Here is a 14,229-nt window from a genome sequence, read left to right as displayed (position 1 = left end):
ACCCAAGGATTTCTACTAGCCCTCGTCTTTTTACCTACTTGATCCTCTGCTGCCTTCACTACTTCATCCCTCAAAGCTACCCATTCTTCTTCTACTGTATTTCTTTCCCCCATTCCTGCCATTTGTTCCCCAACTATACTTTCAAAATATTGTTGGCAGTCCTGTTTTTGACCTGATGCGGTCCGCCAGTTGCCGACCGTTGGGTTAGGGTATTGTTAATGCTACCTCCAGACGGCACAATAGTTCTGGGCAGAGCAATATATTTCAAAAAATTTTTAGTGCGTGTGTTATCGCATGCCACGTTTCCATAACTATTACAAATACTGCAAGGTGAGATTGCACTAGAAAATTTCAGGTCTTTGAAAGAACTGCTGGTAGTCACGTTATCGTAGCGTTATCTGAACATTTTTTCCATTCAATCTCTGTTCTGTCGAGAAACTTTCGTGAATCATACTTCAAGCTCCTGAGGTTAATTTTTCATCCATCTTCTTATGTTTTCAACAAAGTAGAGCAATTACCACAGCAGCAACATCTTTATCGTCCAACATTCGGAATCCCAGTATTATCGACGATATAATTGACATCAGTGAGCAGTCTAGGGAGGGCGTTTTTATTTAATCGTATGGTGATCTTATACAATATACAGTTGATATAAGGCAAATGATTTTATACAATATACATATTATATTGGCCAAGATAAAACCTTAAAGGCTGTGTTTTTCAACCAGTTAATTAAGCTGGGTTTGAGAGTGAACAAGTCATCGGGAATTCCAGAGCCTCAATGAAGTGGACAGCGTTTGACTAAATGTTCAATTGTCTGCTCTTCTTGATTACGTTCACACATTGGTGAACTGATCCAGCCCCATTTATATCTGAATGAAGTACCTACAACAACCATGTCCAGTCCTTAATCTGTTGAGGCGGCACCAAAGGATCCTCGGTAAGTCAAAACCTTTTGGCTTCTTTGTGGGATCAAGGTGATGGGCTCTTGCACAATATTGTTGACCGTTTAAGTGCCGCTCAACGAGTCATAACGCAGTAGAAACTTTTTTCAGCGCAATGATATAGGCTGAAATATCAGACTAACAGCTGAAATACAAAGTCAAAGCAAATTAAAATTATTTTTCTTGGGAGAAATAATTTTTTGCATCGGCTATTATTCATGCCCATTTTACCTACATGACGCTTCGGCTGTGTAGCCATTCATTTTAGGTTACTTTCCTGGTAAAGATTTTACGTAATATTGGAGTACGGAGTACCGCTCAGTTAGGCATGCATGGTGTGGCCAAAATTAAAGTAGCTATAAAAAAGTTTCCGAGTCTGACGCTAAAGCTCCGCCAGGTAATGGCCAGAACTGTTCATTTCAAAAGAACCTGGAAAAGACTCCGATGCATGACCCCTTTGATGTTTGGATTACGTTTCTAGGGGATTTATTTTTATTGATACTGGGATCATATCACAATGATGCAGGAACTGCCATGGTAATACAATGAAAACAAAAGCTCAGAATATTTACATACACAAAATACATGAGTATACTGTAGTTGGTAAACTCTACAAAGAATCGTCGGGGAAATCTAAGATGGCGGAACAGCAACTTTACGGCCAACTAATAAATGTTAAAAATGAGGTATTAGCGCGCTTTTCAGAATCCATCTTGGTTACAAGGTATGTAAGTGCTGTGAAGTTTCTAGATGAAACAGTACTATTTCACGCATTTTTTGCGAGTTTATAACCCCATCACCGACACAGCCTACTTTAAGTTGGTAGACAAGCGCAACTTGTATTTCGTAGACGTCCAGCAGAGAGTAGAAACATTTAAATACTTCTAACTCTATGACACCCAGTAGGCTAAAGGAATTCTAGTATGCTGTCTAACGGGGGCAAATGAAATTTAAAATATGAAAATCGAATGCAACATGAGAATGAATAGAGCTATATTAAAGAGCAGGCTTAACGATTTTAATGTATTCCTAGGCTAGGAAAAAAAAACTATCTGCCAGTTAAATAGTTATACTTTCGTAGTATCCTTGCCATCATCGGGCAGTTTTAATAACACTGCACTGTTTATTATTATCGTTATTATTATTATTATTATTATTATGATTATTTGGCTAGTGATGTACCTGGGTTGATAGTGATATTTACGGAGGGCTTTACATATCATTCTTTCAATCCCGGTGAAAATAATTTTTCGAAATGTTTATTTCGTTATTCCTGGCAGTTACATTCTTGTTTACTCTTGTGCTACGCTGTCTGTATGTTGTAACATCTTCCTGCCCCGACGCCACCATGTGCCTCTAATACAGGTAGGCATAAAGAAAAGATTGGCTAGCGCAACATTCTGCAGTACGCCTTTGTAAGACAATCAAAGCTGTCTCTGCCATCTGACTTTGAACGTAAAAGGTTTCTATCCCACAACTGTCGGACAGTTTTCTTTGTTTGATTTCTAATTGCCAAAACCAATCTCTTACGCAAACATATTTTTCTTTCTTTTTTCCCGGATCTCTGTTTAATTTTGTTGGATGTTCGAAAATCGTGAATTGAGGCAGACTTTATTATAAATTAGTGTCAAAGAGCTCAGCTCACACCTTAAGCAAAGCACAGTCGGTATACGATTTCTGAGCGTGTAAAAGTCCGCCCCCGGTAGCTGAGAGGTCAACGAGACAGACTGACAATTCTAAGGGCCCGGGTTCGATTCCCGACTGGGTCGGAGATTTTCTGCGCATTTCATTTTTTTGAGCGTGTAAAAAGCAAGATTTTCTGTCATTCACACGGAAGTTTGTTTTGGCAGTCATTCTTGGCCATTTCAGACATACTTTTATTCGAGATGAAATTAAATACGTTTTCCTGTTTCTCATATCCATTCCGAGCTCGTGGGTACTCATACGGAAGTAGACCAAGATTGTTGATGCAGCGGTTGAGACACTGGACTTACTATCTGGGAGAGCAGTGTCTGATCCCTGTTCGGTTGCCAGATTTATATATATTTTTTTGGTTGCCCCAACATCACGTAAGGTGAACACCGACTCGTAGAAAATACGTGTTCTATTTTCTGCTTAGTCATTCATTGCCCATTTCATATTACTTTGTCGGCAAGTCATTAAACATAGATCATTTCGTTTAGGAATCGAGCAAAAATCAAGGCTTCTAGGAAAAAAAAGTGTATTTTTAAAATTGGAAGCTTTTAGAATACCTACTAAATCCAAGAAGGTGTATGTATGTACATTGATTCATCAAGAGCCTTTCCACAATGGTTGGAGTCTGAAATGAAAGAATTTTGCTGTGGTTTTGCTTCCAACTTTTTCTGTTATATTTCATATTCGATGAGAAAAAATGCAGACAATTTCTTGTAATTATTTTTTAGACCAGTTTCACTTGTAATTGTAGGGAATTTTTATCTTCACATTGCATAATATACCAAATTTTTATCGTCATTTGGTTTACTAAACACTATGGCACTTCCTGTGGGCTGATTGGAACCGTGTAATACCTGCTACAAAGCATTTTTTGTTCGTCACAGTATTAGAGGCATTTAATTCTGAGATTAAGTAAGTCTATAGTGTTTGAATGCCTCATAGGGAACAAAAATGTTGATTAAAATGTTATATTTAACAGCAAGGAATCTTACTCCATATAAATAAAAATGTTCACACTTTATGGTGGTTAACTTTAACCTAAAGATTTTTGTTTTTTCAGAAAAGTTGGTGCTGTGCAGGATGAGTCTTGTGGTAGAATTATTTTGTGAAAGTGTTATTAAATAATTAAATTTGTTTTATATAGTAAAGTCTCACTAATACGTTAGTACTAATTCCACTTTATCAATACGTACTTTTTGTAACAGATAATGGATACTAAAATGAAGAAAGAGGAACAGCTTGCAAAATTTAAGAACAACTTATTTGAAATCAGCTGAACATAGAGAAAAAGAGAAAACAGGATTACAAGACTTCAGAAAAAAGGCAAGAGAAGAACTTTGAAACTGTCTAGATTTAAAAGAAACAGGAAACAATAAGAAAGAATAAGGGTAAGGAGTACAGGGGGAGTAAGACTAACCATTTAAGTCAGTGGATCATCCTTGGTGGAACCTTATTTAGGTTAATACAAATCCCACAAGCTTTAGGACATACAGTGAAAAGAATACAAGATATACTTCCATACAGTCCAGTAAAGGAATATGCTGTACCGAAGAGATTAATTGTTACAGTGCCAAGGAATTTTGAATGTTGAAGCAAACGCAAAAAATGTAAATTTAATCCTAAGGTTTCTGATGAAACCATGCAAATGGTTAAAGATTTTACACACAAATAGCGTAAGCTATCAAGATCCTGAGAATAAGAAATGTACAGCTTTGCAGTAATGTCAAATGGTTCTCTCGATTAATGGAGCGTATCAGCAGTTTGTGGCAGACACTGAAATGGAGTGCATAAAGAAAGACTATTTTTATGCACTGTGACTGAAACATATTTTTTTGGGTTCAAGTATCTGGCTGAAGTTACATGTTGAACCCCACCTTCCCCTCCATGCCCTTAAATCGTGGTTGTGGTGATAGACTGATCTGTAGTCCTGCCTGAGGTCTGGGTTAGGTTGGAAGGGACAACTTGGCTGTGAGTTGACAAAGCAAACAAATGTGAAAGCAAAAAGTGTAATTGTGGTAACAAAATGACCGTTAGCAATACCTAATGTTTACGCTCACACCATATTGAAAAAGATAAGGTGGTCCAAAATGTAATTTTTACCCTTTGTCTGATGAACTCAATGAAAATGACACTGGAAAAGAGCATTTGTCAAGTAGTAAGGAGCTGCAGGATCTCACAGTCTGTGATGTGAGAAGCAAATCTTGCATGAGGAATTCATGTCTAAAGTGTAAAAATTGGAGGCTTAAGTCCCAACCAGGTTGGCGATGATACAGAAGTCAAATGGAAACAAATTTATGTTGATAGACAGCCAAAACATGTAGAAGGTAATTGTGTGTTAAAAATTAATAAGCAAATTATTAAATTAAATTAAATTCCAATGCTTGGTTGAAAAACTCACAATCTCCTGAATTTAAGACAAGAAATCAAAATAGACTTTAATACACTGAAGTGATGCAGATTGACTTTCCACAAAATTTTTCTCTTGTTGTGTAAGACAAAATTCTGAGTGCTCGTTGTTGCATTAGCGAGTAACAGTTTGTGTAGAAAGATAATTCATCTTAATTTTCCATTGAAAAATGTAAAATAACGAAAATTGGTAAAAAATGGGTATTCAAATTTCGCAACGTGTATAGGCTATAATTAGTTTCAGTTTTATAGAGGATAGAAATTGCACTAACAATAGAATTTGCATGAAACTTTTACGGAACCATGAGTGACCCATATAAAACTAAGGTATTTCGAGTTTGGCATCACAAGCTTAAAGTATTTCACCATTCATGTATTTGTAGGTAAAAAACAAGGTTTATAGTGCAAATAAATTCACAGGGTTTCTGGAATTGGCACATTCATGTGTGGTGCAAGGTATGGAACCTTTAATAAGTTGTCACATGCCAAGACATGCACATGAGCAGTCGCATGAAACTGAAACCTAAGGATGAGTCACATGGGAATCTGTTAGTAAGATATCAGGCGACACATTCAGGATCCTTTATTTCAAAGCACATAAAAATCCCATCGTGAATTAAACCATTAAAGAAATGTCAGAAAAAATGGAAGCTGTAGAATAATCATTTCCGACATACTGAAGAACCAAAACCTGGAAACACATTTTAGCTGCCATAATTTTGTGAGGAGGCGACTTTAAACTGTGCCAGGGTGGTTAACCTATGAGGCAAACAAGAAGTGGATAGTTGCTATAACATAGCAGGCAAGCTCCAGGCACCGGCTCTCCATTGGATGTCGGGAACTGCACTATTTTTTTCAAGTCACAGACTTACCAGTGTGTGGCACAGGGTGACCCATAAAAGGTCTGCTTGCCATCATATCCACCACATACTGTGAGAGTTGCAAAACTGACTAGTAGCCGCTGCCTTGCCACTTTTGCAACCACGTCTTGCTGTAGGCATTTACTGTTGTGCAGTGGTAACAGTTCATCACTATGAACGTAGCATAGTAATGTTGCTCGATTTCACTTGCCATTGCATCCACTTGATGAACACAAGTATCTTGCTATTTGAATACAGTGCCGTGGCACCAGCATTGTGGTGAGTGTATGAAACGATTAGTTTCATGGTCAATTCTAGTTTGCAATAGGACTCCTTTTCATATGGTTAGTTTATTAACATTAGCAAGCTTACATATGACTAAAATAATTTTACATAGAAGTATGTAAATAATTTTACTTTTACACATTCAGATATTTTTCAGTATTCTAGAAGCTACGTGTTATTAAATATTGTTCTATTTCTGCCTTTCAGTTTGCGGATTTCTTTTAATTATTTTATTTTCTTGATTGTAACAGGCAGTGAACTAAAAAATACTTGTATTTGATAAAGTACTCTTTTTGGCAAAGGTCTTTTGCAGGTGTTGCTGTGAAAAGTCATTTCTGTTTCTTGTTCTCACATTATGAACCAAACTGTACAACATTGAAAATTCATGGTGAGATTTCAGAAGGTGCACACATTCATAAATGGACAAGCCAGGACGTATCTGTATTTCAAAGTCTTTAAAGAGTTGTGACCTTTCAGAAATCTAAATAGCTGTTTTTTTAGTTTTGAAAGTTTGTTTTGCCATACCTGGGTCTCTCCAGATCACACCATATCCAGGCAAACTGCGCATATGAGCATGATACACACACAACAATGATTCAATGCTGCAACAGTTCCAGACACTTAACAACTTTAACCTAGTTTTTTATTAAAAAATTATTGATGCTTTTTCCATCTCAAGTGCTCATACCTCCATAATCCTTCAAATTTTGTATTGAGGCTTGGGAAATAGTGTAGTTACCTAAATCTAATACTGCTTTTTAACTGTAGTTCTGATGTTGCTGACATTCATCCATATCATTTCTTCCTTATTTATGACCCAAGCATTCTAACAATGCAGCCCACTCTGGGCTGTTACCTCTCAGGATGGATAAGAGAAATGGTGAGGGACATGGCAGATTTACACCGGGGTTTACATTCACAATGGTAGTATTGACAGGTGTTGATTCAAGCAGTTTCATACAGTACTCTGACCATCCTCACTGCCACATTGCGTGCTTGCAATGCACAAATGCCCTGATTCGCTGGTGATGTCCATTGTCGCTGGTCACGGGTGGCAGCTACTTCGATGCTGAGCAGTCCGCCAGCAGGTGTTACAGTGTGTGATGTTTCCAATGAAACAAGTGCGCAGCCTGCCCGGGTCCTCCGGAGTCTTGTCAGCTACATATCCCACATTTACTCGTGGTTGCCATTTTGTGTGCTTGGGTACAGAAGCTGACACCTGATGCCCATTGTTGAGCAGCAATACCCCAGTCACTCATCCCCAGGGATCAATCAAGATGATGTTGATTACCTCGAGGTGGCTAAGAGGCAGAGTGTGCATGCCTCCCCAGTCAGAATGAAGACAGCTTGCAGTCCACTAGCTGAAGTCCCTCATGGAGCAGATGCTGGCTGCACACCAGCTCCCTGCAGTGGTGTAGTTTCGCAAGTCCCACGGCTGCTATGCCACAGGTAGACATTCCTCACTGGAACACGATGAGTCAATCAGCGGCATGTAGCCAACTGATCTTTGTCGCTAAGGCTGGGTCATGGCTTCTCTGAAACTCACAAACACTTCATTTTCTCCTGTTCAGGATGCAGACAGAATGGTGACAAGACTGTATGGTTTGAAACCCTGAGCTCAATTATTTGTGGCAGTGTAGCTACACTTTTGACTTAATCCTACTGGAGGGACATGAGTATGTTTGCTTTAATGTACTTGTATCAATTTTTGTAGCTAACTCTACCCCAAGTATGGGTTGCTAAACCCAGTTAAATTTGCAACATGTGAATTTCTCAGTAGCATGAAAGTGCCCAAGTTACAAAATATAACTTCACACCATGTTTGCTGTTCCACGTGCTTGACTGTTGACTGGTGTTGCAAACCCCCGTCTGTTCATTGTGTTTTGTCGTAGTGTCAACAATACCGTCCAGGGGTTATTGTTTAGCACATTGGTTGGGTTGGCCTCTACTGCCTGGCTGTGGTAGGAATAAAACTAAGATTTCACAATTTGCACGCCAAACTTTTCCGAGGCGTAGCCCCCCCGCCCCCCTCCTCTTTCGAAAGATTTGCCCCAAATCTTCCAAGATGTGTCTTCAATTAAAATTACTCTTCCAGCTCCAATTATGATCTGTTCCACATGGGTTTCTCCCTTATCCAATATTAACATAAGCTTATTACCAGCATGTGGTCTCCAGGACCTTATTACAATATAGTCCTTAATTTAATGCAGACTAATACAGGGGGTTTTTCTTCCATCAACTGTTCATGCGACCTATGCTGACTAACCATTCGACTGGCAACTAATGCATCAGTGGATCTGTAGACCATGCGTGTGTGCATGTATTAGAGAGATAAAATGTGCAAATACCTGGTAGAAACATACCGCAACTGGTAGCTAAAATGCTTGTTGATATAATCTTGTGTTGATGATTTTCTTGAAAATTTTGAACATGTTGTGACATTTGCTCCATTGAAATTTTCCCATACTGTTATTGTATAAATTTGTCTCGGAACACGTAAGTTCAGGATTGAGGGTGGCATTAAGGTAAGTTAAATTCTGTAGGGTAATAGCCACAATTAACCTTCTGACCAGTACAATGTAGTTCACATCAGAGTCATGACAGTCATACTGGTGAGTGTAGCTGGAAGGTGGAAATCTCTCCCAACTGTCTCACAAACTGTACTGTTAACGGTAATACCACTTCCCTCCAACTCGAACTTCTTCAACCGCTCAGGTTTCCCTTTTTCACAGCAATTTGCCAACACTACTGTGGTGAGAAGACAGTACAGCCAATGCCTCCCTGGCTTATGGAAGTAAGGCCATGTGGGCAAGATTTCCTTTTTGCAACTTGTCTCCTTTATTTTCTCTAAAGACATACTTGCCTCACATGTCCGCATATCAGTCTGTACTGGTCTCTCTGGACAGAGGTAAATCAGCTATTATCAGAAATCAGCAACAGTTCTTGCATCCTTGTGCATATCCATTTTCCTATCATCTGGAATGTCCCCATGAAACTGCCACCTAAGGAAAGGAATTGTCCATTATCCTGTCCCTCCTTCGAAGCAAGTATCTAACAGAAAGTAGAAAACAAGAAACACCACCAAAGAAACCAGTCATAAACCTACAAAGAAAATTACATGTAGGAGTGATCCGAAAACACCAAATCCAGTCGGATACAACACAGTGTAAAAACTACCCATAAAACAAATATCAAGAATAAATGTAACTCCAGTGTAATATTGCAAAGAATCGAACAATGTCATTGATTACATGACCTCGAAGTAGGAGGTGCGTCTTTTGCCTTGTGCTGTTTAACTGCTAGAGGTTCTTTCTTTATGCCTACTGTCCCTTTGCGTATTGAGTTGGTCACAGCTAATTTTGGTACAACATTCACCATGCCCACTAAACACACAACTGATGTGCATTATAGACATTTTGGTGTGAAACAATTCCTTTACATTAACTGATGAGGTCATCTCCATGACCTTAAATGCTCCTTGATATTTGGTCAAGAAGTGCTTCATCTTTCCCTTCTATGTACAGTGATTAGTGACTAGTACCCACTGCCCAAACAACACTATGGTAGGCTGCCCATGTTCCTGTTCAGCTGTTCCTGGCATTCCAGAGCATTTATGTTCACATTTTGTTGGTACCTCCATACTTCCCATATACCATCCCTATGTCACTCACACTCGTATGGTGTTAGTACTCGTCATTGGATTCCTAGTAACTGTACTGTCAAGTCAGTGTAATAAGGATTGAGATTAACACCTATGTTGAATACTGAAGCCTCCTCCCATAAACAAAATCGGAAGTTAGCAACATTTAGTAGAGTGTACTGAATGTTCCTAACTTCAGATTTTGTTTATGGGAGGTGGTTTCAGTATTTTACCTCTGGAAGTATTGTCTTCATTTTTCTTTTCTTTTCTTTTCTTCTCTTCTAATGACATCCTCATGACTTACATTAGTTTAGCATGTGCCTAAGGCATTTGTAAAGAATGAATGTAGCTTTAGGTAGATAAACCCGTTTTGTACCAGTTGCTGTTGAGGCTGCATTATTGAGTTAGCACAACAACCGATGTAAACTCTTAGAACTTCTGCTGTGTCATTATCTAGCCAAACAGTAACAGTGGTAGTTGCAGGTTGCTGGAGCAACCTATTCTTGAGTACTGCTTGAGTGTTTGGGATCCGTACCAGGTCCAATTGAAGGAAGCCATTGAAACAGTTCAGAGGTGGGGTGCTAGATTTGTTACCGGTAGTTCGAACAACACGTAGGTGTTACAAAGATGCTTCGGAAACTCAAATGGGAGTCTCTGGAGGGAAGATGACACTGTTGAGAAAATTTAGAGAATCAGCATTCGAAGCTGACTGCCAAATGATTCTACACTGCCAACATACATTGTGTGTAAGGACCATGAAGATAAGATACGAGGAATTAGTGCTAATACAGAGGCATATAGATAGTCATTTTTCCCTCACTCTATTTGCGAGTGGAACAGGAAAGGAAGTAACAGGCAGTGGTACAGGATATCTCCACCACGCACCATGCGGTGGCTTGTGGAATATCTGTGTGGACGTAGATGTAGATGTAGAACCACAGACAATGTAGTGCACTAGACAGGTTATTGTTTATGATATTATTGATGTATGTGCCAGATTGCTTGTATATGCTAGAAGCAGTTTCTTTTTTAGATATTGCTCATTTAAAGAATGTGAAGGTAATTCTAATCCACCTTTTCTATATAAGCATCACAGCAAAATATATGGCCAGTTTTGTATTTTTGCTCCTGAAGTAGGCTGCACATTCCAAGCAGTAAATGTAACCATAACTCAGCATGGGTACTCAGTGGTGTGAAAAGTAGTTCGTAGCTGCCCAGTATATTCACATTCATTGTACAAACACCATCTGCTTGCATGCAATACTGAACCGCACAGCTGTTTTACTATTTCTCTTTTGCCTCATTACTCACCAAAATCTTGAGAAACTATATATCTAAATAGCTGAGAAGCATTGCTTGTAATAATTATGAGGGCTGTTCAAAAAGTAAGTGTGGGCAACGTAATTCGATTATCGATATCTCTCTCTCTTCTTCTTCTTCTTCTTCTTCTTCTTTTTTTTACACATGTTCCGAACATATGTTCACAGTTTCAAGTGTACGGCATGTCACACTTTGTTTATTTTTGACAGATAGACAGGTTAGATGTGTTTTAGTGTGCTCGGCAATTTTTGATTTTTATAAAAAATGGAGCAAAGAATTTGCATCAAATTTTGAGGGGAAAAATGGAATCAAGTGCTCTAAAACACTTGAAATATTGACAGTGGCATACGGTGAGTGCTGGACGCCCCACCACATCAACAGCAGATTTTAATGTTGAAGCTGTGAAGAAAATAGTTTTGGAAAATCATCGAATTACTGTAGGAGAAGTTGCTGAGGATGTTGGCATATTGGTTGGCTTGTGTCATGCAACTTTTTCGAATGTTTCGGGCATGAGACCTGTGTCGGCAAACTGTGTTCAAAAAGTCTCAATTTTGATCAGAAGAATCGTCACATGAGCATCACTCAGTAGCACTTGAATGATGTCATTGATGATCCTGATTTGCTCAAAAGGGTTATAACTGATGACAAAACATGGATTTGTGGTGATGATGTCGAAACCAAAGCCCAGCCGCCCCAATGGAAGCATCTTGGAGAGCCAAGACTGAAAAAAGCACACCAAGTTCGATCAGTTGTCAAAGTTTTGCTCACTCTTTTTTTCAGTTATCATGGTGTAGTGCATCATGAATTTTAGCCTCAAGTTCGTATGGTCAATAAGGAGTACTACCTTGATGTTATGCACTGTTGCAAGAAGCAATATACAAAAAATGTCCGGAATTGTGGAAAAACAGTTCGTGGCTTTTTCATCATTGATTGTGAGAGTTTTTTGACCAAAAACAACATGACAGTCATGCCTCAGCCACCATATTCACTGGATTTGACCTCCTGTAACTTTTTCCTGTTCCCTAAACTGAAGAGACCTATGAAAGGGCGAAGATTTTCAACGATTGAGAAAATAAGATCTGCATCACTGGATGTACTCAAGGCTATACAAAAAAGTGCGTATAAGAAGTCCTTCAAGGCTTGGAAGAAGTGTTGGCACAAGTGTATTGTGTCTGAAGGGGATTACTTTGAAGGGGACAACATAAATATTGATGAATAAATAAATATTTTTTCATAAAAATATAAAGTCGCCTTACTTTTTGAAAAACACCTCATATGTCACGTAAATGTCTTTGGCAAAATAAAATAATAATTCTTTTCCAGATATTGATACATGCCCAAATGAAAAGTTGTGGTTATGGAGCAAAAACAATTTTTTACTCAAATGCTGAATTATGTGAATAAACTGCTTCCTGTCACATTTATTTAATTAAATGCCTGTGATATTATACTCTTATTTGAACAGGTGGACAGCTTACGGCAGCACTCATACCCAGCAACGTCTGCAGCGGACGCAGCGTTTCACCAGTACCACCACCACAACTCCGTGCCGACGAGCCCCAGCGAAGCGGAGCTGGGCGGCCGGCACGCGCTCAGCAACTCTGCGGGGGCGTCGCCTGTGGGGCGGCGCGACGAGGCGGCGCCCCCTGCAGCAGCAGCAACTGCCTACAGCGCCGTGCGCACCTCGCGCTCAGAAGATCACCTGCAGCTCGCTAAGGACCCATCCCTCAGTGCCGTCGACATAGACATCGATGAGGTATTCTCCTCCACTCTGGACATATGGCCTCTACCGAGGGGGGGTGGGAGATGGGGGAAAGAGAGGGAGTGAGAGAGAAATTATGAAAACTGGAGAGCTATGTGCCACTGATTTTAGGTGTCAACAGTAGTTGGACAGCTCACCAGCTGATCGAGGGGAGCCAGGCACCTGTCTGCCACTGCCACCAAAGTTCAGTGAACCCTATGCATGTGGCATCATGAAGCAAATGGATGACACCTGAACCCATACTGATGATTGGCACATTAGCGGAAAAAAAATTTGACTTGCATCAACCATTTCAAATCTGGGTTGGAACCCAGTGGAGACAAGTAGTGTTTACCAACTTGTCTTCCTCTTTGTAGTTACAATGGACATAGTGTGTCATGTGTGAAATGTTGCAGAATGAACACATTGTATGTAACATCTGCTGGAAAGCTCCAAGGGTTCGGGAGGATGACTTACTTTTGTTGCATTCGTGAGTACTCATAATTAATTTAATATACATTCTTTGGAGGATATGTTCATCTATACAGAATGGGTGTATTTTCTGGGGAGAATGAAAATTTTTGGACAAGTCTGTGCATCTTCTTACAAGGTTAAAAATATTGAAATGGCTATAAATGCTAAATAATCACTTGAAAGCATGTTATGTTCCTTTATTTCTCCGTGCCTTAACTCATTTGAGCATCTGGGATACCACTACATTGTTGTGTTCACTGTTTGAGTACTCTTACCTTTCACTTTGAAATCTCTGAAGTATAACAGATAGCTGGGCTCCTGATAGCTGTGGGTGACTTACGAATACCTGATAGTCAGTTTGTGCTTATTTATTGGCTGCATGTGTTACAAGCAGTGGCTACTCTGGGTACTACCAGGTAGCTATAATGATTGTAAAATGTAAACTTTCACAGCTGGAAATGACACAATTAATAAAATGTTCTTGGCTACTATGTCGTGGTTCAATGGATTTCATGTTTAAACTCAACATTTTGTTGTGTGATACACACCTCGGTTGCTACTGAGCCGAGTGTGAATCGGACACTCAAAGAAGCTACGATCTTCCCTTGAAAATGTCCTCCTCAGATGGGTATGAAACTTTGGGTTTAAATGTGAAATCCATTCAATTATGGTATAATAGCCCAGAACATTTTATTAATTGTGAGTTATAATAATGTTACTCAACAGTGCCTAATAAGATCTGTGCATTCCTACGGAATCACAGTTGAGACCTCATCACTGACAAGCACTGTAATGCATTTCAGCTGTTACCTTATAAGCAAAGCAAATAGGATTTGTACCATTATTTATTACATGTGGTTACAG

The 14,229-nt window shown here is 39.3% G+C and overlaps 1 protein-coding gene across 1 annotated transcript in view; it reads left to right on the top strand.

The window, feature by feature from the left end:
- LOC126233650 (PH and SEC7 domain-containing protein-like) overlaps window positions 1–14,229 on the top strand; it is a 291,525-nt gene that overhangs the window by 54,661 nt on the left and 222,635 nt on the right. Inside the window, exon 4 of the mRNA XM_049942879.1 lies at window positions 12,616–12,906. Coding sequence (XP_049798836.1) covers window positions 12,616–12,906 — 291 coding nt within the window. The remainder of the gene's footprint in view (window positions 1–12,615; window positions 12,907–14,229) is intronic.

This window comes from Schistocerca nitens, chromosome 1 (genome assembly GCF_023898315.1).
Source record: "Schistocerca nitens isolate TAMUIC-IGC-003100 chromosome 1, iqSchNite1.1, whole genome shotgun sequence".
Taxonomy (NCBI): domain Eukaryota; kingdom Metazoa; phylum Arthropoda; class Insecta; order Orthoptera; family Acrididae; genus Schistocerca; species Schistocerca nitens.
The sequence above is the reverse complement of the archived record's forward strand: the minus strand, read 5'-3'. Positions and strand labels throughout refer to the sequence as shown.